We start from the raw sequence: 22685 nt of genomic DNA on the forward strand, positions 1-22685 counted from the left end.
TCAAGCCTCACGGCGTCCTGAATGCTAATGCTGATTGGCTGATTGATTGAGATGACTGCTTGTTTTCTGAAGGTCTGTAACAATTGCTGCTTACAAAAAACACCAACATTGATTATAATTAAACAATTAGTGACAGAAAAATGCAATTTATCATGTTAAAAACTTTAAAACTCTTGTTTTTCCCCTCCATTAGTTTCTTTGTTAGTGTACACTTCAAGCTGATACTTGACTGTCTGTGCCACCATGGCAACTGAACTGCAGTATCTTAGTAACAAAATTCATTCATTGTGAGCGATGTGAGGCAAGTTTCTTTACAATGATGCTGCACGAAGCCTGGGAACAAAAACAAATATCTTCAGCAATATTTCACCATTTTATTAATGATGCAGTGGAATGTGACTTTGTGGCATCAAGAGTGTTTTAAAAAAGATGAGTTTGAAGGTGGATGAGATTTCTTACTGTTCTTATTTAAGGATCAGACATTTGAGTCGTGTGTGTTTGTGTGTTTGTACTGTATACCTTAAAGATTGTCTCCTTCTCACCTTGGCCTACTCTGTCTTGGTGCTATAGAACTGTAGAACTTTCAGTGGCGATTCTGATTTAGATTCAGATCAGACACACTCATCATGATGCTTATTGCTATCTTAAATTTCATGACTGAGCTCCTGAGCTTGTGAGAGCGACCCATTCTTTCACTAATGTTTATAGAAGCAGTCTGCATGTCTAGGTCCTTGGTTTTATACATCTGTGTTCGTGGAAGTGATTGGAACCTGAGTTAAATCATTTGTACGGATGAATTAATACTTTTGGCAATATAGTGTAAGTGTATCCATATCCAAAGAGCATAGTGCTGCTGTTCAATCAAATCCATCTTTAGTTTTCTCAATAATTTGAACCCTGCTCATCACTCTTTGTAAATAGCTATGGGTTAACAGAAGAACCCTAACACCTTCACATTAAATTTCATAAAAAATTTAGAGCATTTTGCCTTCTCTTGTAAAGTCACTGTTTTGCATGAACTTATTTTTCTTTAGACAATGACGATAGCTACTCCATAATAACTAGCCCAGCTGAAACAGAGAAGAATGCAAAGATTAACTGAAGTTTACTCAATATCGATTTATAGATACAAATATACAGTACCAATGCTGTTGTTTGTGGGTAGATAATGATTTCCATCCAGTTAATAATTAATAATAAATAATGCAATGGTGAACAAGACACGATTCCTTTTACAATAAAACGTATGGAGGGGTATGTTATACTAAATCAAGTTTAACTTGTTCATATGTTAAATATATGAGGTTGTATGCATATACTGTCCTTTTTTTCTTTAATTCTTATGTGAATTTTTATGTTTAGCTATTTGCATTATTTGGTTTTAATATTTTCCACAGCTAATCGGAGACAACACCAAAAAACTTTTTTACGGTACCACTTTAAAATAAGGCTCCTTTATAAGGGTTTATAAATAGTTTAGAAAGGAGTAATAGTACACTGTAAAATGTGATAAGTTGATCTTACTAAAAAAAATGAGGAAACTGGTTGCCTTGAAAATGTTAGGCAGTTATAACTGTTATTTTCAAGTTAAGTTCACTTTATTTAATTTAAGTGTACTCAAATCATAGTTAAATCTACACAGTTTACTTGAGTTGTTTCTACTTTAAATAGCCTGTAAATGCAAGTTGTTTTTTTTAAGTGTGTAAAACCCGATAAACTATATTCAAAACTTTTGTTGTAACTGATTACCTAATAAATTTAAAGTTCATGTAATATAATTTTTAAGTACAGTGAACTTAACAAAAACATATACATATATACTTCAAATTAATATTTTCCTGAACTTGTTTTTAGTCTTCTTTTGGTTTCATTCAACTATTTTTTAAATACTCATAGAAAAGTAGATGAAAGAAAACATTAAAGAAGGACAAAGTTTCTGCAGCTCAGTAAATGATGCTTGTTCTACAGCCCACAACACAAAGACCAAGCATTTTATTATAAAAGGTGATCTACAAGTTTACCTAACCTAGCCTGGGAGGAACCACTACACACTGATGGTGAGTGCTACAAACTGGGGGGGACACCCAGTATGCAAATCGATTGTGACAGAAGCCAATGGAAAAGAGGCTGCCAATGGCAACGGACTAAACTCAGTTATTATAAGTTGGTTCAACTCAAAGATCTCAGTTTGAATAGTACAGTATATGTGCCCACAAATGTTCATCTAACTCAAAATAGTTGAGTATTGTTTAGAAATCTTTTTATTTGAGTTCAAACAACTTCTGGGTCTACAGTGTAAGGGCAACAGTATTGTACCAAATAGTGGTTCCACATTCGTTTTTACTGTTAAACCTCAGATCTTACTAGATGCTTATTTTACTTTGTCTTTTCCATCAGTCATCATTAACATTTCTGTTAATAATTGTATTAATTTATCTATAATAACATATTAAATGACTAAACTGACTTTCTATATGATTTATTAAATATGTTAAAAAGTCATTGTCACTGTTGTTATTTCTATTTGTGTTGTAAGTGCTTATTAATGTTTTTAAAGTATTTACAACTTAATTTATAACCATTAATAAACTCCTATATGAACTGTTTATAAACTTTTTATAAATGCTTCTTATTTTAAAGTGGCACACTTTTCACTTTATTTTATACTTTATTTTTAAAGGTGCTGGAACTCCTGGAAGTTACTGCACTGGTTGTTCTGGGATTAATAACAGGAACAAACAATTGAAAAAAAGTTATTTTACAGAAAGATTCAGCAGAAAATCAGTCATTTGTGACTTTTTTTTTCTTCAGCCGCGCTGCAATTCCTCACTGACAGTCACGGGAGGGGGGCTTTTGTTCATGTACTGATTGGCTCATTCATGTCTGTGAGTGGTAATTTGTTGATAATGTGGCTAAAAGCCTGATTGTGACGTGTGTGAGGAGGAGGATGCAGAGAGGAAATTAGTGCATCCCTGACCCAGCTCGGCTTTACCCTTCTACTCCCACCAAAATAAACACAGAGACCTTTATTTAACATTTAACTGGTAAAAATAACGAGGCCTTTCTTCTAAATTTAGTCGAACGGGACATTTCCTAAGCCTGGTATGCTTGTGTGCGGTTTGTTTATTTTTCTTGTTATTGTTTTTGATGATAAATAACAACAAATCTACCCGTGACCGTGGGCTGATTGTTTTTAATTTTTTTATATTTATATATATTTTTTTACATAATCACTGTTACACTAAACTACACTGAGCCTAAATTAGCCTCGACTGGCTTTTACTGTCTACATGCTGCCATTATTAGACAAGTGAATGTCGGGATTCTCCTAATAACAACCAACAGCTGTTTAAACACAGAGTTTAAACACAGTGTACGCCAGTCAAAAATTAATATATACAGTAAATCTTTATCATAATGTTGAAAGTGAAAGGTCAGATAGGGACACAGTCTGAGGATGTGCTTTTCACCCCAGAAGTCACATGTCCAATCGGCTGCGATGGCCCGAGCCTTACTCTTCACTACGTCCCGCCTACTCCCATCTGCTGCTCTACCCACAAGCCCTCTGTGCCTTCCGTCAATGAGCTCATCTACACCCTGCTGGACATCCACACAGCGGACCATAAGCAGAAGTGTAATAGTACACACACACACACTCACTCACTCATTCACACATGCATACACGCATACACACAAGCACATGCACACTGCATACTGTAACCAGTATTTTTTTTTTTCTATTTTCATTACATTTCCATACATTGGTCCACACAAAGAGCTGAAGATGTCCCCATACACACCTACTCACCTGTATAAGTTGTGAGGTGTTATACTGTAAGAGTGCTCATGGCAAGGTGATGGCAAGTGTGCTCATGGCAAGGCGATCGCATGCCCCCACAGGGTGACAGTGTAACACTCAGGCTTTTGAAGACAAAGATGGCAAAGAAATACTTCAAACAGCACATCTTGTTGTATAATTGTCTGTTTTGCAGGAACATGAGAAAAGAACTGGTATCATGTCCCATGACTTTTGCTATGTCCCATGACCATAAGCAGAAATGTAATAGTACACACACACACACTTGCACATATGCACACTGCATAGTGCATACTGTAACCAGTAAAGAAGCACGTTTTCTTATTTTTATTACATTTCCACACAACGGTCCCCACAAAGAGCCGAAAATGTCCCCATTAACTTATAGCAGCGTAGTACTAAAAAACCGCTGTTATACAATGACATGCCAAAAGTCATGGGACAGCAGTACATACATTTATCATGAAGTGTCACCTCAGGAAAATACTTGGAAAAGCCCACACCTGTACACCTGTATAAGTTGTAAGGTGTTATCCTGTAAGAGTGCTCATGGCAAGGCAATGCATTAATCACATGCCCCCACAGGGTGACAGTGTAACACAAACAGACAAATGTGAGATTTGCACTCCTGGGCACAATTGACTCTTTATATTACATCCTGTCCATTCGCACTACTGGACGCATTTACACTACTTATACTTAACTTAAATACTTGCACAGGTTTATATTTAGTATTTGTTGTATCTGCTGATACCTGCTATCTCTTATACTTAATTTGTACTGGATTACTGCACTATCTATCTGTCTGTCTGTCTGTATGTCTGTCTATCTGAATAAAGCTAAAAGGGTGGATTCAGTAATATCTGGATTGCTTCATTTCAGATCTACTGAGGAGGTTCACAGATGTGTCACTGTCCAAATACTTGTAGAAATAGGAATTTAGAGGCAAGTAAGCAGAATAAAAAATTCCATACATTTCTTTGAGTTTTCGTATAATTTTGTGTTTTGCAGGAACATGAGGCAAGAACTAGTATCATGTCCCATGACCATAAGCAGAAGCGTAATAGTACACACACTCATACATGCAACCAGACACACACACTTGCACACACACTTGCACATATGCACACTGCATACTGTAACCAGCATATTGTTTCCCTTACATTGGATTTTTTTTTCATACATTGGTTTCCACAAAGAGCTGAAGATGTCTCCATTAACTTGTAGCAGTGTGGTACTAAAAACTGCTGTTAAACCCTAACATGCCAAAAGTGATGGGATAGCAGTACATAAATTGATCATGAAGTGTCACCTTCGAGGATTAGTTTGGAACACCCACACCTGCACACCTGTATAAGTTGTGAGGAGTTTTCTTGTGAGTGAAGCTGGATGCTGGTCAGCATGCTCATGGCAAGGCAATGTGAATTATCTGAGTTGGAGCGAAGCCTGATGGTGAGTGCCAGACGGAGCTTAATTTCTGAAGTTATGCGGCTGTGAATTTAACATTCTTTAATCCACAGCATCACGTTTGTAGGGGAAATACATCATAGAAGACTGATATTAACACCGACAGAGGGAAACTCAGTGATACAGTGGTAATGATTGTGACCAGATGTGTTTGGCTAGATTTGTCCATATAAACATACAAGGCAGAAATCACACCCACAGTCAATGCACAAGGTCTCGCACTCATATTTCACATGTTAGTGCATTCGTTTTTTTTAGCTTCCATGATACAGGGCAAAAGTCACGAGACATGATACTAGTTCTTGTCTCATGTTCCTTCAAAACACACAGTTATACAAACACTCACAAATCAAGGGAAAAATTGGTGGGTTTAATTCTCCTTAAAAATCACATGTTCACAAGTATTTAGACAGTGATCAATCCAGATGTGCTGTTTGCAATATTCCTGTATCATCTTTTTGAAAATCTCACACTTGTCTCCTTCAGTCTGAGTGTTTGTGTTACACTGTCACCCTGTGGAGGTATGTGATTAATGCAATCACTACATTTGGTCACCACTAATATACTGTACACACACAGGTAACTAGGGTAGACCAGCCCACTGGTGCACAAGCCACAAAACTCAAGCAGTAAAGGACAGTACATAACACTGACATACCAAAAGTCATGGGACAAGAACTAGTGTCCTGTGTCCCATGACTTTTGCTATGTCAAATGAAGGCTTATGAAAACTGTAAAAACCTGTGGGATATGTTTCGATCCTCTTGTATTAAATGTGGATGTGATTTCGGCAAGAGGTCACTTTGCTGTCTGCTTGCATGGACAATTCTAGCCAGATGCTGCCGGTCACGATCATTATCACTGCACTATTGCATTGTCATTGTGCAGAGTATTGCCTTCTTTGATATATCCCCTGAAGTAACTCTTCATAATCAATTTGCTTAATGCTGTCTCACTGTGTAATGTTTATATTTTAAAGGGGACATATTATAACATTTTTGTACACAAGTTAGTATACTGAAGGTCTATGGGCTATACAAAACATGTTTCACACAATCATTCTCATATAAAGAGATTTCACCAGTTCTATTTTTGCCAGTTTTAGTCCCTTTCAGAATGACCCGTTTAAGTCTCTGTTACTTTTATGCAAATAAGCTGTTGCTGGCCACGCCCCATGTTTATGCTAAGCGTTTACTACGCGTTAATAGCTAGTTCATGCTTAACTGTGATAGAAACCCAAAACTTGTTATTTGAAATTATTTACAACTTCCTCATCTGCTGACTTACCACAGATCCACCCTGACGTCCTACAGATTCCTCCATCAGACAAAGTCTGCTGGCTAATCCTGCTGTGTACTGCTGTGGTTCTCAAACTAAATGACGGAAATGGTGGATATTTAACTAATCTTGATGTGTAAGGGGTGGTGCCAGGTTTCCTGACTGTGATGTCACAATAAGGGGCCAGTTTCAATGAATGTGATTACTGACACCAAACTCTTCCAGCTGATTCAAAGAAAACAGACATATGGATGGATTTTATTCGAGCTTGGAGTGTTTAGTGGAAATACAAAAGCATGCAAAAACTGAGTTTTGCATAATATGTCCTCTTCAACCCATATAGTATTTTTAAAAATGTTTTTGTTTTGTATATTATTTTCAGTAAAGGAGATACAAGACTGTTTATTGTAGCAAAAAGTACCACAAAGAATGGCCTGGGTTAATGATACATATTTTACCTATATTAAACCTCAGTTTCTGCCCACTTCTTAAGATAACATATACATAACAATATACACAAAAAGGGAGAAGAAGAGAAATAGAAAATGCAGACAAAAAGCTTAAATATATGTAGGCAATTTAGAGAAGAGAAATGCATTCTGGTAGACTCTGGTAAACAATTACAAAAACATTTTTATTTTCATAAAAAATTCAAAAACATGACAGTAATTTCAGTCTTAATAAAATAAAAAGAAATATATTTTAAATGTGTTTTTTTTTTTGCATAGCATAACCGAGATGAAACTGCATACATAAAACTATAAAAATGATCTTTAATGATTTAATAATAAACAATATAAAGGAGTGTGCAGGTCTTTCCATAAACACCACAACAGTGAAAATGAATATGTTCCTATATTGATAGTACCTGGCTATCAAGAATTCTCAACTTTGCTAAACTTCTTATATAGTGTTAATAACTTGTAGAAATGTAGAAATCTGAAAAGGAAACTGATTAGAGAGAAATAATCTTTAAAAAAAAGTTCAATTTACTCCCACAAAGTTAATTCCCAATTTTAAATGGAGTTCATTAACACCTGAGATTTTTAGTGTGTGTATAAGTGAGTGTATTTTTATGTGTGACTCTATGGTGAAGAAGTGAGAGAAATGAGTGTACCAATGATTTAGCACCTTCCAGAATAAGCCCACATTCACAGGCTAAAGTAAGTCACACAGGGACAAAAATAAAACATTTCACAGGTTTGCGAGTCCATGTAAGTGTGTCAATTTTCAGCACCAATTTCAGCGCCAAATTTACCCCTTTCTCTCACCACCATTACTCATCCTGACTTCTTCTAGCATCTTACCACACAGCTCATTTCCCTGACTCCTTTCTATCTTTCTCTCTTTCACTCCCTCCCTCTCGCTTGCTTGCTTGCTCTCTAGAAAGCGTAAGGTCCCACATAGATAAAGAGGCGCAGGGCTGAGCTGCTCTGGTAGCTCATCAGGGGGTTGATGGACACCATCTCCAGGTCCAGAACGTACTCTTTGGGTCCAGTCACTGCCCGAGCCAGAACCAGCATGGCACTGACATTGTTAATTTGCTAAAAACACAGAAAATAATGACTTAATATAACAGTGCTTATAATTATGTTAAACAAGGTAAAAAAAATAGCATGACTTTGGACTTGATAATAAAACATAGTGGACCAACACCAGCAGATGACTTGTCTCTCCAAACCATCACTGATTGGTGGAAACTTCACACTAAACCTCAAGCAGTTTGGACTGTGTGTCTCTTTACTCTTCCTCCAGACTCTGATCCCTTGATTTACAAATGAAATTTACTGATGGTCAGTGATGGTTTGGAGAGACATGTCATCTGCTGGTGTTGATCCACTGTGTTTTATTATGAAGTTTAAAGTCAGTGCAGTGTTCTCCCAGAAAATCTTACAGCACTTCATTCTTCCCTCTGCTGACAACTTTTATGGAGATGCAGATTTCATTTTCCAGCAGGATTTTGCACACTGCCCACATTGCAAAAAAGCACCAATTGGTCTTATAATATTCAAATTTTCTGACACACTGATTTTTGTTATTATTTTTTTTGCTATAAGCCATAATCATCAACAATAAAATAAATAAACGCTTAAAATAGATCTCTCTGTGTGTAATAAATCTATATTATATGAGTTTCACATTTTGAATTGAATTACAAAAATAAAGTAACTTTTTTTAATGATATTCAAATTTTTTGAGATGCAAAAGTATAATTCCAATCACTCACTCTGATATAAAAGTCTCCAGCATCGTCTCCTGAGCGGATGCGGAAGGTGTTGTACGCTCCAGGATAAATGCTGGTGGCCTGGATTTGGAAAATGTCAGAGGGTACAGAACGCTCTGAGGTGATGCTCATGTACCGGAAAACAATGGAGAAGGGCAGGTCACGACACTCCGGCTTCACCGACGAGCACACACAGCGACTGGAGACAGAGAGAGAGAGAGAGAGAGAGAGAGAGAGAGAGAGAGAGAGAGAGAGAGAGAGGGAGGTAAGATAACCTTTCTTTTCACACATTTTCTATAGTCCCACATGAAGACAGGATATCTTAGTCAGACATTAAAACCAGTAAGAAGTTCCTCAGATTTGAAGCCAGTGATCACTTCAACCAACTACTGTATGAAGGTTTGGAATCAATGTTTTCAATTTAGTTGCAGATTTTGTTTTTATTCATAAATAATTTATTTCGTAATTACAAACAATTATAAGTTCTTATTTTATAATTTTATTTTACAATTTTAATAAAGATTTGGAGATTAGTGCATATGCACTAGTCAGAACAAGAAAGAAAATAATCATTTTTGTGTATTTATGAGTCAAATACTAGGTTTCTACACTCTAAAAAACAGAGGTACGATATGAGTACTTTTTTGTACTCAAAGGTACACTCTTCATAATTGTACCCTTAAAGGTACAATATTGGTCTTTACAGGGTCAGATTTGTTCCCTCTGAAGTACAAAGTAATTTTTAACAGCAATAAGTACAAATTTGTACCATTTGACTAGACAAAAGGTACATTCAGTGTTCTGCATCACTGTACTAATAAACAATATATATTTTAATTGCACATTTTTTATTTGAAAGCCAGACAATTTTGCATCATCAAGTTTTTGAGCCATATTTAGTTGATGATAATGTTTATAATCTTTATAATCTTTACTGGCACAAAAACCATGGGTACAAAAAAGGACTTTCATGGAAAGGTACTTTTTTGTACCTCAATATAAGGTACAGCCCCAGCGACAAGCTTTGTACTCTTTTAAGTACAAATCTGTACTTACTTTTCTTAGAGTGTAGGTTCTAGGTTTCTAGGTTTCTATCACTTTAATTCAGTGATATAAAATATGATGTTGCTTCCAGTATTTCAGTCTTTCCCAACTAAAACAGATAGGAGGTTGGTCTTGCATGAGTGGAAATAACTGCCCGACTGTACTACAAAGATGCTCCTCAAATAAACTGACTTTAAGGAATACAGCTCTGAAAAAAAGCTCAGTTTCTAAATCGGTTTCTCTGATTTTGCTATTTATAGGTTTATGTTTGAGTAAAATAAACATTGTTGATTTATTCTATGAACTACGGACAACATTTCTCCCAAATAAAAATATTGTCATTTAGAGCATTTATTTACAGAAAATGAGAAATGGCTGAAATAACAAAAAAGATGCAGAGCTTTCAGACCTCAAATAATGAAAAGAAAACAAGTTCATATTCATTCAGTTCAGAAATCAATATTTGGTGAAATAACTTTTAATCACAGTTTTCATGTATCTTGGCATCATGTTTCTTCTCCACCAGTCTTACACACTGCTTTTGAATAACTTAATGCCTTTACTCCTGGTGCAATAATTCAAGCAGTTCAGTTTGGTTTGATGGCTTGTGATCATCCATCTTCCTCTTGATTATATTCCAGAGGTTTTCAATTTGGTAAAATCAAAGAAACTCATCATTTCTAAGTGGTCTCTTATTTTTTTCCAGAGCTGTATGTGTGTGTGTAATTGAATGCCTGTGTCAGATATTAGTGCATCACAAAAAAACTGAACTGGTGACTCATGAGATCTGGTGTCGAAATACTTATTATTGGAAAATCAAACCAAAGAAAATCTTTAGATCATATTAAAATACACTGCATTATCTGTTGTCACTTCTATGCACCAACCTGTGTGTGTGTGTGTGTTTATGTGTGTGTGTGTTACTCACTTCTCTGAGACTTGGACGTAGGGATCCTGGCAGCCATTGGAGTCCACACAGTGATATCCTCCATGGACATTCACACATTTCTGTCCTTCCGCACACTGATAACTGCCTGAGTCACACTCATTCACATCTAGCACAGGCAGGAACATCGCAAAAAAGAGATAACAAAGTGTGAATGGGCGGATTCTGGCGGATTGCATAAGAAAGGGTGAATTTTCATCCGGGTGAGTCACTTCTCCCATTGACAAAAATGTGCCTCTCCTGATACAGTGTGAAGTATGGATTATGCAGGAAGTGAGAGCAGTAGGTGTTATTTGACACATGATGATAATGAAACCTTACCTTGGCAGAGTCGTGTACCCAGGAGCTGATAACCCTCCGGACACACGCAGGAGAACTTGCCTGGTTCGTTCACGCACTGGAACTGGCACAGGTAACTGGAGTAGCTGCACTCGTCAATGTCTGCAGGTGTGGAAAATGATGGGATCAAACAGGGAGACATACAGTACTGTGCAAAGTTTTTAGGCACCAAAGCCAATTACACTAATCCATTTATCTCAGCAATATGAGTGTTTTTACCTGAAAAAAGCACCACATATGATTTGAACAGATGCAAATAAACATACATACAGCAAAAAGTAACAGGGAATTCTCATTTCTAACTAGAAATGTTATATCCTGTGAGGCAAGCTGAAGAACAAAGTGTAGTTCCAGATGTGTCCGTGTGGATTATTTCCCTCAGCCAGCATGTGTGTATTATGTTCAGTTCCATCAGCAGCTCACCTGATTTACCAAATTCAACAATTTACCAAACCAGGTGTTGATTCATTTGATGAGAACTAGAAATAACTCTATTAAACTCAGATGAGGAGGAGAGATTAGGAGATGTTTTAAGGAGAACAGGGCTGTAAAAGCTCTGCTATTTGAAAAATTGCTGTTTGTATTTATTGTAATGCTATACTGTGTTTTACTGAGCTAATAAACACTTACTTCACAGATAAGAAGCTTTTTCTTTACTGAAATTCCCACAGGTGCCTAAATGTTTTGCACAATACCGTACTTAAAATGATAGTCAGCCAAACACCTTTGTTACAAGTGTAGTTCATTCTTATTTACTATTAAACTTTAAGACAAAGTATTTAGTACAATACACTTAATAACTTTACATTTAGAGAATTCTTTTATCCAAAGCGACTTACTGTACAAATAATGATGTACATTAGCAATAGAGGACATACAGTAGAAGTCCAAGGCAATGGGAATAGTGGAATATAGGAGGAAAAGAGGATGAGGGACAGGAAATGAGTTTAGCAGTATATATTTATAACCCACACATTTGCCTCAACCTCTTAACATGCCCGTATACAGGCTACAGGTGAAGGTGATACAAAAACCTTTTTTTCCATTCTGAAAATTTGAGCGCTTTAAAATCTCCTACTGGACACTTGGAGAGGCTGTCTGTTTACTTTCTCTCTGCTCCACTTAATAATTCCAGATCAGTAACAGGAATCAACCCAAATTTTGCATGTTTGAAAATAGATGTAAAATCTACACAAACATAAAGAAATTAAAGGTTTGGAAGACATGAACTGCTTGATTTGAATTCAGTAAAATATTGGTTTGAAAATGAAGTTTAGCAAAGAGCCAAATTTATTTTATTCATTATATTTTGTCATTAGCAGATTTACTTTAATATGTTTACATAGCCTGTTAAGGAGTTAACCTTGGTAGACTTTTTAAGTTCCAAATGGGGGCTTTAAGTGGTTCAGGCCTTGAATTCACAGTTTGCAGTGTTGATTACTTGTTGTTATATAAACACATCTAAAATATTTGGTGTTTCCTTGGTGATTTTTCTGCTTCTGATGTAACTCAGCCTGTTTGGATTGTTTGCATGTAGTTACTGACAATTAATAATGAATAGGGTGTAGTATAATCAGGGAACAAAAGAGTTCTATACAAGCCCATTTAACCCCTTAAACCCTTTAACTACTGTTTGTACACCCACAATTAATTACTCTTATAATTTACATCATTTTTTTAGGTCTCACAATTGAGCCCTGTGGTACTCCACTAAATATGATACACTAATACACCAATATTATTGTTTTTGGAGCTTTTTATGAATAATAGATTAATCACAAACTTCATGTCTTGACTGAAATTTGAGCACTTTTTACATTTTACATTTACACACAGTGGGAATTAAACCAGTCCCAAGCCAGGTGGAAAGTAGTACTGTTATTTGCTGCGTCACACCAGCCACATTTTAACATTAAGAAAATAAGACAATTTTGAAAGCCTACAGTATACGTAAAAAAATTTACAATCATTACTGTCAATACTTTCAACGCTCCAAGTTCATATTAAGGAATGAAGAAAAGCTGTAAATCTCATACCGTTACATGTAAAGCCGTCAGGGCTGAGGTCATAGCCCTGCTCACAGCGACACAGGAACGTCCCGTACGTGTTGTAGCACCTCTGCTGGCATGGAGCTCCCATTTCACACTCATTCACATCTGGAGTGACAGAGACAACACAGACCGATCACTCTTCATCCAAAACTGATACAAGATAAACCAAATTCTAGCACAGAGAGGCAGAATAAGATCTGCTCAGTATTGAAAACATACACAACCTGGTTAAAACTCACTGCTTGGACTCATCTTTAACATTAGCAATTAGGAAAACACATATGCTCCAGGTCAGTGCAGTGTTTTTTAAATTACTATTGTTTATTAATTTTATTGTTTTTTCTGCTATTTCTTGTCCCATTGCTTTTGCCATGTCATTGTATGTACAACTCTGATTAATTGACAATTAATTTAGTTTTTTTTTTTTTTTTACTTTCCCAACCGTTCCTTTGAAGTTCCCTCTAAACAGATATAAAATCAATCCTTCAATATCCACAAATAGAAACATGATTATACACTCACATGCCAAAAGTCATGGGACAGGAACAAAAGCAATGTGTAAGACTGGTGGAGGAGAACATGACAAGATGCATGAAAACTGTGATTAAAACAGAGTTATTCCACCAAATATTGATTTATGAACTCTTAAAACTTTATGAATATGAACATTTTTCTTTGTATTATTTGAGGTCTCAGCTCTGCATCTTTTTTGTTATTTCAGCCATTTCTCATTTTTCGCAAATAAATGCTTTAAATTAGAACATTTTGAATTTGAATTTGCGAGAAATATTGTCTGTAGTTTATATAATAAAACAACACTGTTTATTTTACTCAAACATATACCTATAAATACCAAAATCAGAGAAACTGATTCAGAAACTGTCTGTATTATGACTTTTGCTGTGCCCTATTGATGTTAAAGAATGCTGCAATGACCTGTGGGATATTGGAAAATGCATGAGGGGCTTTCTGCATTAAATGTTGGTGTGTTTATCTGTTCACATGGACGATTCTTGCCAGATGTGACCAGTCATGATCCGTACCACTCACTGCACTGTCCACTGTGGGTGGTAATACCTTTTGTGATGTATTCAAGAACACACATTTGACTGTGTGAATTGAGGAATGTTAAATTCACACTCAACTCCCACACTGTCCTATCTGGCCTCACTCTATCTTATCAATGGTTCACGTGACCTTGCCATGAGCATGCTGGCCGGTGTTCAACCTCACTCACAATGTATCACCTCGCAACCTATACAGGTAACACTTCAGCATCCACTGACATATTGCTATGCCATGACTTTTGGCATGTCAGTGCAAAAGAGACAGTTGAGAAATAGAAAATACAATACAGCACATCATTCATTTCCAATACAGGCATTGTAGAAATGGCATTTTGACAATAAAAATGGGGGTATGGAGGTTTGTTGACTCACCCACACAGGAGCGGTTGTTCCCTGCCAGCTGGAAGCCCGGCTCACACTGGCAGGAGAAAGATCCGGGTACGTTCACACAGCGATGCTGGCAGTAGCGGTACCTGCACTCATCGATATCTACCAGCAGAGAGGAGTGTTAACACACACTGACATGCTGTAACTGAAACCATGCTGTGATTAGGTCATAAGGTCACATGACACACATGATGTTTATACAGATTTCTTACCCACACACTCCATGCCAATCTTGCTGTAGCCCTCAGGGCACTGGCAGGTGAAGGTGCCCTGTGTGTTGATACAGTCCTGACTTGGCTGACAGTCATGCAGGCCCAGAACACACTCATCCACATCTATATGAAATGTGATACACACCCACATACAGTACACAGAGAGAGAGATTGGTATTTCAAAAATAAAAGATGCTATAATGAAATCTTTATGTAATGCTGTAGAAAAAGCACTTTTGGTTCCTTTAACCTCCTAAGACCTGGCGTCCACATGTGTGGACATCACATTTTGGGTTGTCTAGACAACAACACAAAATGTTGGTGTCCTTTTATATGACCATTATATTGTCACCTAGTTGTGGCCAAAGAGTTTAACATGTTACAGTTTCGATTCTGTTCAGAAATTTAAATAAACAGTAAATACAGTAAATCTTTATGTTTTTTACTTTGTTTTTATGTCTTCCTGTTGAAGCAGCACTTCAAATGAAGCCATAATGCTCAAAAGGGCACAATTTTTGTTTCTACTTTTGTTTTGCAGACTGTATTCAAGCACAAAATAAATGTTTTGCACATCATTACTAAATCCGACTTCATTGTATAAAACTAAAGTCCTCATATGTGGACATCATTTTTCTCAGAAACTTTATCATGTAAAAATATCATTCTTTTTTTTTGTTTTTAGACCAATTAGGCATCAATTAGCCCAAATAGCAAAGAGAAATAAAAATGCATATTTAAACTTTTAAAATGTTCTTCATGTTATCTCTCATCTCTCTTTTACAAACACAGTTTCTTCTGCAATCAGAAATAGCTTCTTTATTACATCTCTTGAACCTCTTGTGTGAGGTACAGTCTTAAAAATAAAGCTGCTACAAATTGTACAAAGAGTTATGCAGTTATTCTATAAAATAACCACGTGTGCTTTCATAAAGAAGCACTTTTGTTAAAAAAAAACAAACTATTGTTATAAAAAAGAGATGAGTGTGAACAACCTTTAAATTAGTAAATAACCTTTATACAGTATTTATTATTTATACCATTTAAAAGCCTTTTCCCTTATACTGTACCAATTGTTTTTTTAGATCTAGTAAAACATGTTTGTTTGCATAAAGAGACAATTTTGTAAAATAAATGTGTGTGAGGAACCTTTGAATTGGTAAAGAACCTTTACATTCGCTTCTTTTAACCTTTAAATCAGGGGTCAGCAATAGGCGAAAATCTGGCCAGTGAGGTTGTTCGAACTATAATGAACTATAATGAACGATAATGAACGATAATGAAAAAAGTAAAAATAAAATGCTTCTCTGATGAGCTTTTGTTTGCATTCCTCTCCTGTCTCTCTCTGCCACGGTCGGCGTGACTTTAGTTTTATGCCCATTCTCGTTTTTCCGTCCGTTCTTGGGCTCCCTATCTCCTTATAAGGGCATTTTTTTCTGGCTGTGTCCCAATTCACTAGCCAAGGCAGCGGTAGTGTACTGGACAACAACCCTGACGACACAGGTTTGATCCCACTTAAGGACTGGTGTGTTTATTTATTTATTTTTCCTTTCTTCTTGGGTTTACCTGCTTTGAGATCAACTGTTCTGCAACTGGGTTCAACAACCCTCTGGGCTGGAGAGCTACTAGTCTGTAGCGCTCCATCCCATTACACTTCATTTTCCAAAACAGATTTTTTTTTTGTGGCCCGCCATTTAATGGCTTGAAAAATATCTGGACCGTGGCCAAACTTAATTGCAGATCCCTGGTTTAAATGTTTTTTCTCTTTCAGAAATGGAATTGAACGTTGTACACAAATGGAAGGGCAATAAAAATCTCTAGATTTGACCTTTTGTCTTGTATGAGGTATTATCTTAAAAATAAAGGTGCTACATATGCTAACGTGAGTTATGCAGTTATCTCATCAACGAATCGTGTTTGGATCCATAAAATCTCATTTTGTAACAGAGATTTGAATGTGAAACACACTGTGGGTAAATTAATAAAACAAGGTTATCATAATCATAAACATCTACTCATCTATTTCTTACCTACGCAGACCTCCCCCTGAGCCTCATAGCCCACAGGACAGGGGCTGAAGGCCTCATTGGTCTCCACAGGCAGACTGGTCTCTGATTGGCTGGAGGGCTCCGGGGCGGTGATGACAGAGGCGGAGCGGGGCAGACACAGGTAACCTCCATAATGGTTAAAGCACTTCATCTCCCCCTGACACGCCCCTACAATCATCTCACACTCGTTTATGTCTGAGAAGAGAGAGTGATGAGGGAACAGACAGCGGAAACAGGTGAGGATGAGACTGAGTCTGGGTGAGTGACATTTTCACACCTCAGCTCAAGGAATCAATTAGCAGATTTGAGTATCATCTCAACACATCTCCTCTCTCTGTCTCTCATGACCTGCCACCCACCTTTACAGTGCTGGGTCTGCGCATCCCACTCATAGCCATCTGTGCACTCCTGACACACACACACACACACAGACAGAGAGAAAGATATGGACACACATTTTCACAAATGCACTGTGACTTCTGAGACACTGCATGTGCAAGGACTGGCAGTTACACCGAAACAGCTCTTCTGCCAAGAGTCTTCACTGGGAGTATGACACACAGCCACTAAGATGTGCAGATAAAAATATTAAAAACTGTGTTTTCGACACACAAAGTTTAAAGTTTACAGTGATTTATAATAAGCATCATGGTAACCCTTTACAATAAGGGTCACAAATAACATTACACCACTTACACCAGTACCAAACATTATTAACCCTTGTGTGGTGTTCATATTTTTGTTACTCGTTTACTTTGTTACTTGTATTTAATTCAGCAAAATTAAGCAATTTTACATTTAAATGCTTTACACATGCTTGCTTCACCTAAATTGCAAGCAATATAAACAGCTTATATGGTTAATATTTGCCCTTTACCTTTCTTATGTTACATTTCTTTCAAAAAGTGCTACTCTTTTTTTATTCATTTTTTAATAAAATGTGAAAGAAAATGAATTAAACTCAAGATATGAGTAGAAAATTTGTTTAGTTTCAAATTTACAAATGAAGCAATGTTTATTAACCCCATGGCCAAACATATTGTATGTAATATAAATGTGTGTGTGTGTGGAGGGGGGGAGGGGGGGGTTTGATATATGTTTTTCACAAAAAATGGGCCAATGCCAATGAGTTTGAGTTAGAAAAAATATTTTTTAGTATAATTTGATGAAAAATGAATGGGTTTTCATCAAATTTCATCGAATGGTCAAATGGTTAAGCAATATCTCAACTAATTATTAGTTAAAACATTTTAAAACTATATTAATCGTTAGTAAATTTCAATGCTTAAGAAAAAAATATGAAAGAAAAATGCTGGTGGATCTTACCGTGTAAGTGTCACTCTCAGCAGCAGGTGCCTGACACTTTACGGCAGGAAGGAGCGCCAGGCCAACACACAGCAGGACACAGGCTCCCTTCATATTTACATAAACTACACACACACACACACACACACACAAGTGTGCAACTGAATGCAGGAGCAGATGTGAAGACCAGCCGTCAAACAGGTGGAGAAGGGCCTGTTCACTTATGGTGGCTGTCCTGAGAGAGAGAGAGAGAGAGAGAGAGAGAGAGAGAGAGAGAGAGAGAGAGAGAGAGAGAGAGAGAGAGAGAGAGAGAGAGAGAGAAAGAGAGACAGAGAGAGAGAAAGAAACAGTCAAAGCCAAATGAGCAACTTGTCAAAGCCACTACTAAACATACAGTGTCTCATCTGAAACAATAAACAATATTCTGGGATTATTAACTGTGATTAATTGCACTTGTTCTTCTGAATCATTTATATTATAAGCAATTAATTGATTTTTAAAAATAGTAACACGTTACTGATTCCCAATTAATCACATGCATTAATGCTTTAATTTGACAGCCCTAAAAAAATGAATAAAAAAAATCTACCAGAACAGTAAAATACATGCATATAAACTACAACTATTCAACAAAAAACAAACAATTCTACAATTACTAGTCTTAAAGATTCACAACAGAATACTGCTATTATAATGGTATGGATTTTATACTGTAAAAAAATATATATATTATTATGTACAAAGCGATATGGCAATTAAGTGGGCAGCATAGTCACCAATGACGTGCAGAAGGTGTAATGCATGCTGTAAAATAAACATGACTAGTTTATGCTTTCATCAGTTGTGCTCTGCTGAAACATGAGCTGGAACATAAAGCAGTGCATTCATCTGAATCAGCCATCAAAACACTGAGACTGTCTGTGTTCAAATTAGACAGTGCATGAGAACAAGGAGGTGTGAGGAAGAAAAATGGCATTTTTGCCCCATGATGTGTGTGTGTGTGTGTGTGTGTGTGTGTGTGTGTGTGTGTGTGCTGCTGCTGATAATGATGTTGGAATACGAGTGCTGGCCTGCCCTGAGAAAGAATATCCACACTGAGCTTTAACCAAATCACTGAGACTTAAAGGATTCACATCCTGCATTTTGTGCACTTATGACTCTGACATGGGTTTATATCTAAAGCAGACATAATTCATGTTTACAGGACAACTATTTTCCTTTAGAAATAAACAAAAGGCCTTGCCCGTCACGATAATCACGTTATACATTATCAGTTTTGCTGACCTCAATATTGTCAGTAAAGGCACAATACAAAACATGTATTTAATTTAATAGCAATTTCACATTAGCAGTCAAAACCAAACAAACTGAACAGTGATTATACTGAGGCAAATTCCTTTTTTTTTTTTTTACATTTAAAATAACATAGGCTTATAGCACTCTAAAGCACTATCAGGACGTGACTCCTTTCTCAGGGGGTCCTGGGGTAATTTTCTCTTTTATGGTGGGGCCTCTGTAATTTTATTCCTGTCCAGAACAACCATGTATGTGTTTTTCTCAGATGTCCTCTGAGAAAATTACAGGTTGATTTACCACTCCGTAGTCCTCCAGTAATTTTAGTCCCGTCCGGATCCACATGTGCACATGAGTTTCATCATCTCGTGTTTAATAAAATAGCTATTTGTCCACTTCCACGCACTATAATTACAATTTTGGCACGCGTTTCTACTGAGATCCACGTAAACACAACAGCGAGTGGAAATGGAGGAGCTACTGAACGCGATATCACGTGACCGAGAAAGCCAAAAAACTTACAGTCCGGATGCAAGAGTTTTATCACTGAGTAGAAGTAAAAAAAAATCTTTCACAGACGTCCCGAGAAACTAATCCCGTCCGGATAGGGCTTAATTTTAAACCTGCTAAATAAACCTGAAGCTAGTCAAGGTGGTAAAAATAGTTGAGGTAACACTTTACAATAAGGGTTACAAATAACAGTACTTACAACCGTTATAAACATTGTTACACAGTTAAGTAATGAGTAAATAATGTCTGACAAGTGCATAGGGTACTGTCTGCTTTTGCTTGAGTTAATAGTGCAGGTGATCTACAATCATGATTAATCTGACCAAGCTAAACAACCAGTATCATCAAGTTTGGCCATACTGGACTAACAGCATGACAAAGCAGCATCCCCAAACTGACTGACCAACAGGATCATGCATGACTAATCAGGGCAGCCAGCATGAGCAAGCATGACCAAAATCAAATGAAACAACCACCAGGCAGTTAACCAGCTTTTCAACCAACCTGACCATCAATCAAAGACAAGCTTAGACGACCTGAAACCAGTTACCAGCAACAGCTTCTCTCAATCTTTATTTTCCAGCAGAAAATGTTAACAATTTTTTTTACCAACTATTGTAGAATTATCTGTAATAACAATGATAAACGTCCCAAATGTGAATGCAGAGACCATGGTAGTCCAAAATGAAAGCTGAAATGTGCCTGAGAAACAGTAGGCAGCACATAAGTGTATATATTGTGTGCTGATGAACTGAGAGGTGCAGACCAACAATAGGGATCTTCATATAGCCTTCTCTTGAACTATATATACATATATACAGCTGATGATGAAAATGATAAGTTTCTTTGGTTTTACCTAATTGAAAACATCTGGAATATAATGAAGAGGAAGATGGATGATCACAAGCCATCAAACCAAGCTGAACTGCTTGAATTTTGCACCAGGAGTAAAGGCATAAAGTTATCAAAAAGCAGTGTGTAAGACTGGTGGAGGAGAACATGCAAAATGCATGAGAACTGTGATTAAAAACCAGGGTTATTCCACCAAATACTGATTTCTGATCTCTTAAAACTTTATGAATATAACCTTGTTTTCTTTGCATTATTTGAAGTCTGAAACCTCTTTTTTGTTATTTCAGCCATTTCTCATTTTCTGCAAATAAATACTCCAACTGACCAGATTTGTATTTGGAATTTGAAAGGACTGTTGTCTGTAGTTTAGAGAATAAAACAACAATGTTCATTTTAATCAAACATATACCTATAAATAGCAAAATCAGAGAAACTGATTCAGAAAGTGGTCTCTTAATTTTTGCCAGAGCTGCATAAAGAATAATAACAGAATCATAACATGACATAAGAATAATAACAGAATTTTTACAGCACAAAACCTGTATTTCAATTGAATTAGTAATAAGATAATGAGAAACAGTAATAAGAAAGTTTGATCACTCACTCTCAGCAGGTTTGCAGCTCCTGTATGGTGGGTTAAGCCCCCTTTTCCAGTCTCTGTATGGATCTGCTGCTCTTTGATTCTTCTCTTTGTGAAGGTGCTATGCAGGAGCTTTTTCCTTCATCCAAGTCGTCCCACCACAGACAGTGTGCTTCCAGTAACAGCTCAATAGAAGTGTGTTTATAGTGTACAGAGGAGGGGTGCAGGGCCCGCACTGCCTGTGTGTGTGTGTGTGTGTATGTGTGTGATAGCCCACTTAAGACGGCCCACTTACCCGCCTTCTGCCACCCTTTCCCCTTTTCCCCCTCCCTCCCGCGTCTTGTCTCTTCTAACCCCCCTAGGATTCAAATTCCTGGTCTCAGGCCCAAATTCCAAAATCATCTCTCATGCGGCAAGAAACACAAGCAACATGTACAGTCGCCCCACTCCTGCCTGAATTCCCGAGAAAAACAATACACCTGAACTTCAGGAGCCACGTCCTTTCACACACCAACACTCACACAACTTCTACAACCTGAGCTTCTGATAGCGGGATCATCAAATTAAAAGGATCTTTTACAGAATATTCAAACGAGCCTTCATAATTAAAGGGAGATAAGATGTAAACTGTGATCACTGTGAACTTAAAATATATGTGAAAAAAATTACTTTTTGATGTAAATTGCTCTATTCTCACGAAATGTACAGATTCAGAATTGTTCCACAGTTAATGTGACCTTAAATAAATTAAATCGGTTTAAATCTGCATTTTTTTTTACCATTACCCAGGCTTTCAGTAAAAGTTACTTAAAAGTAACTTACCAGTTTTCTTAGATTATTTAAGTAAATTCAGGTTATCCAAGTTTGCAGTGTAGGAACTATGTACTAACCATTTATGACCACTACGGCTATGTCTACACATAGGTTTTTTATGGTTCTAGAATGCTTTGGTCACTGAAAACTAAGCTTTTTAAAAACATTCTCCAAAAAGGGAGATTTCCTCTATTGACTTGTGGGCAGGGCTTCATGAAATGACTCTATTATGAAAACAATGCATGCATGTTTCTGGCTGGTATATGCTTGAGTAAAATTAACATTGTTGTTTTATTCTATAAACTACAGACAACATTTCTCCCAAATTAAAAATAAAAATATTGTTATTTAGAGCATTTATTTGCAGAAAATGAGAAATAGATGAAATAACAAAAGATGAAGAGCGTTCAGACCTCAAATAATGCAAAAAAAAAAAAAAAACATGTTCATATTTA

General features: G+C 36.7%; 1 protein-coding gene across 2 annotated transcripts; it reads right to left on the minus strand.

Moving 5' to 3' along the window:
* Positions 1-7177: 7177 nt before the first annotated feature.
* On the minus strand, positions 7178-21676 carry LOC103034398 (EGF-containing fibulin-like extracellular matrix protein 2). 2 transcript variants are annotated; one of them, XM_022676064.2, is made up of 11 exons: positions 21442-21675; positions 18204-18417; positions 17237-17285; positions 16860-17072; positions 14833-14955; positions 14606-14722; positions 13152-13271; positions 11098-11217; positions 10759-10885; positions 8790-8985; positions 7178-8106 (listed from the first exon to the last, which is right to left on the minus strand). In XM_022676064.2, the coding sequence occupies exons 2-11, from the start codon at positions 18294-18296 to the stop codon at positions 7945-7947; spliced, it is 1320 nt and encodes a 439-aa protein (XP_022531785.1). In that variant the 5' UTR covers positions 18297-18417; positions 21442-21675; the 3' UTR covers positions 7178-7944. The 2 variants fall into 2 exon arrangements, with proteins under 2 accessions (XP_022531785.1, XP_049322482.1); XM_049466525.1 differs by lacking the exons at positions 11098-11217; positions 13152-13271 and having other exon boundaries at positions 21442-21676.
* Between the last annotated feature and the right edge of the window lie 1009 nt (positions 21677-22685).

Source organism: Astyanax mexicanus, chromosome 17 (genome assembly GCF_023375975.1).
Source record: "Astyanax mexicanus isolate ESR-SI-001 chromosome 17, AstMex3_surface, whole genome shotgun sequence".
In the NCBI taxonomy this organism is placed as follows: domain Eukaryota; kingdom Metazoa; phylum Chordata; class Actinopteri; order Characiformes; family Acestrorhamphidae; genus Astyanax; species Astyanax mexicanus.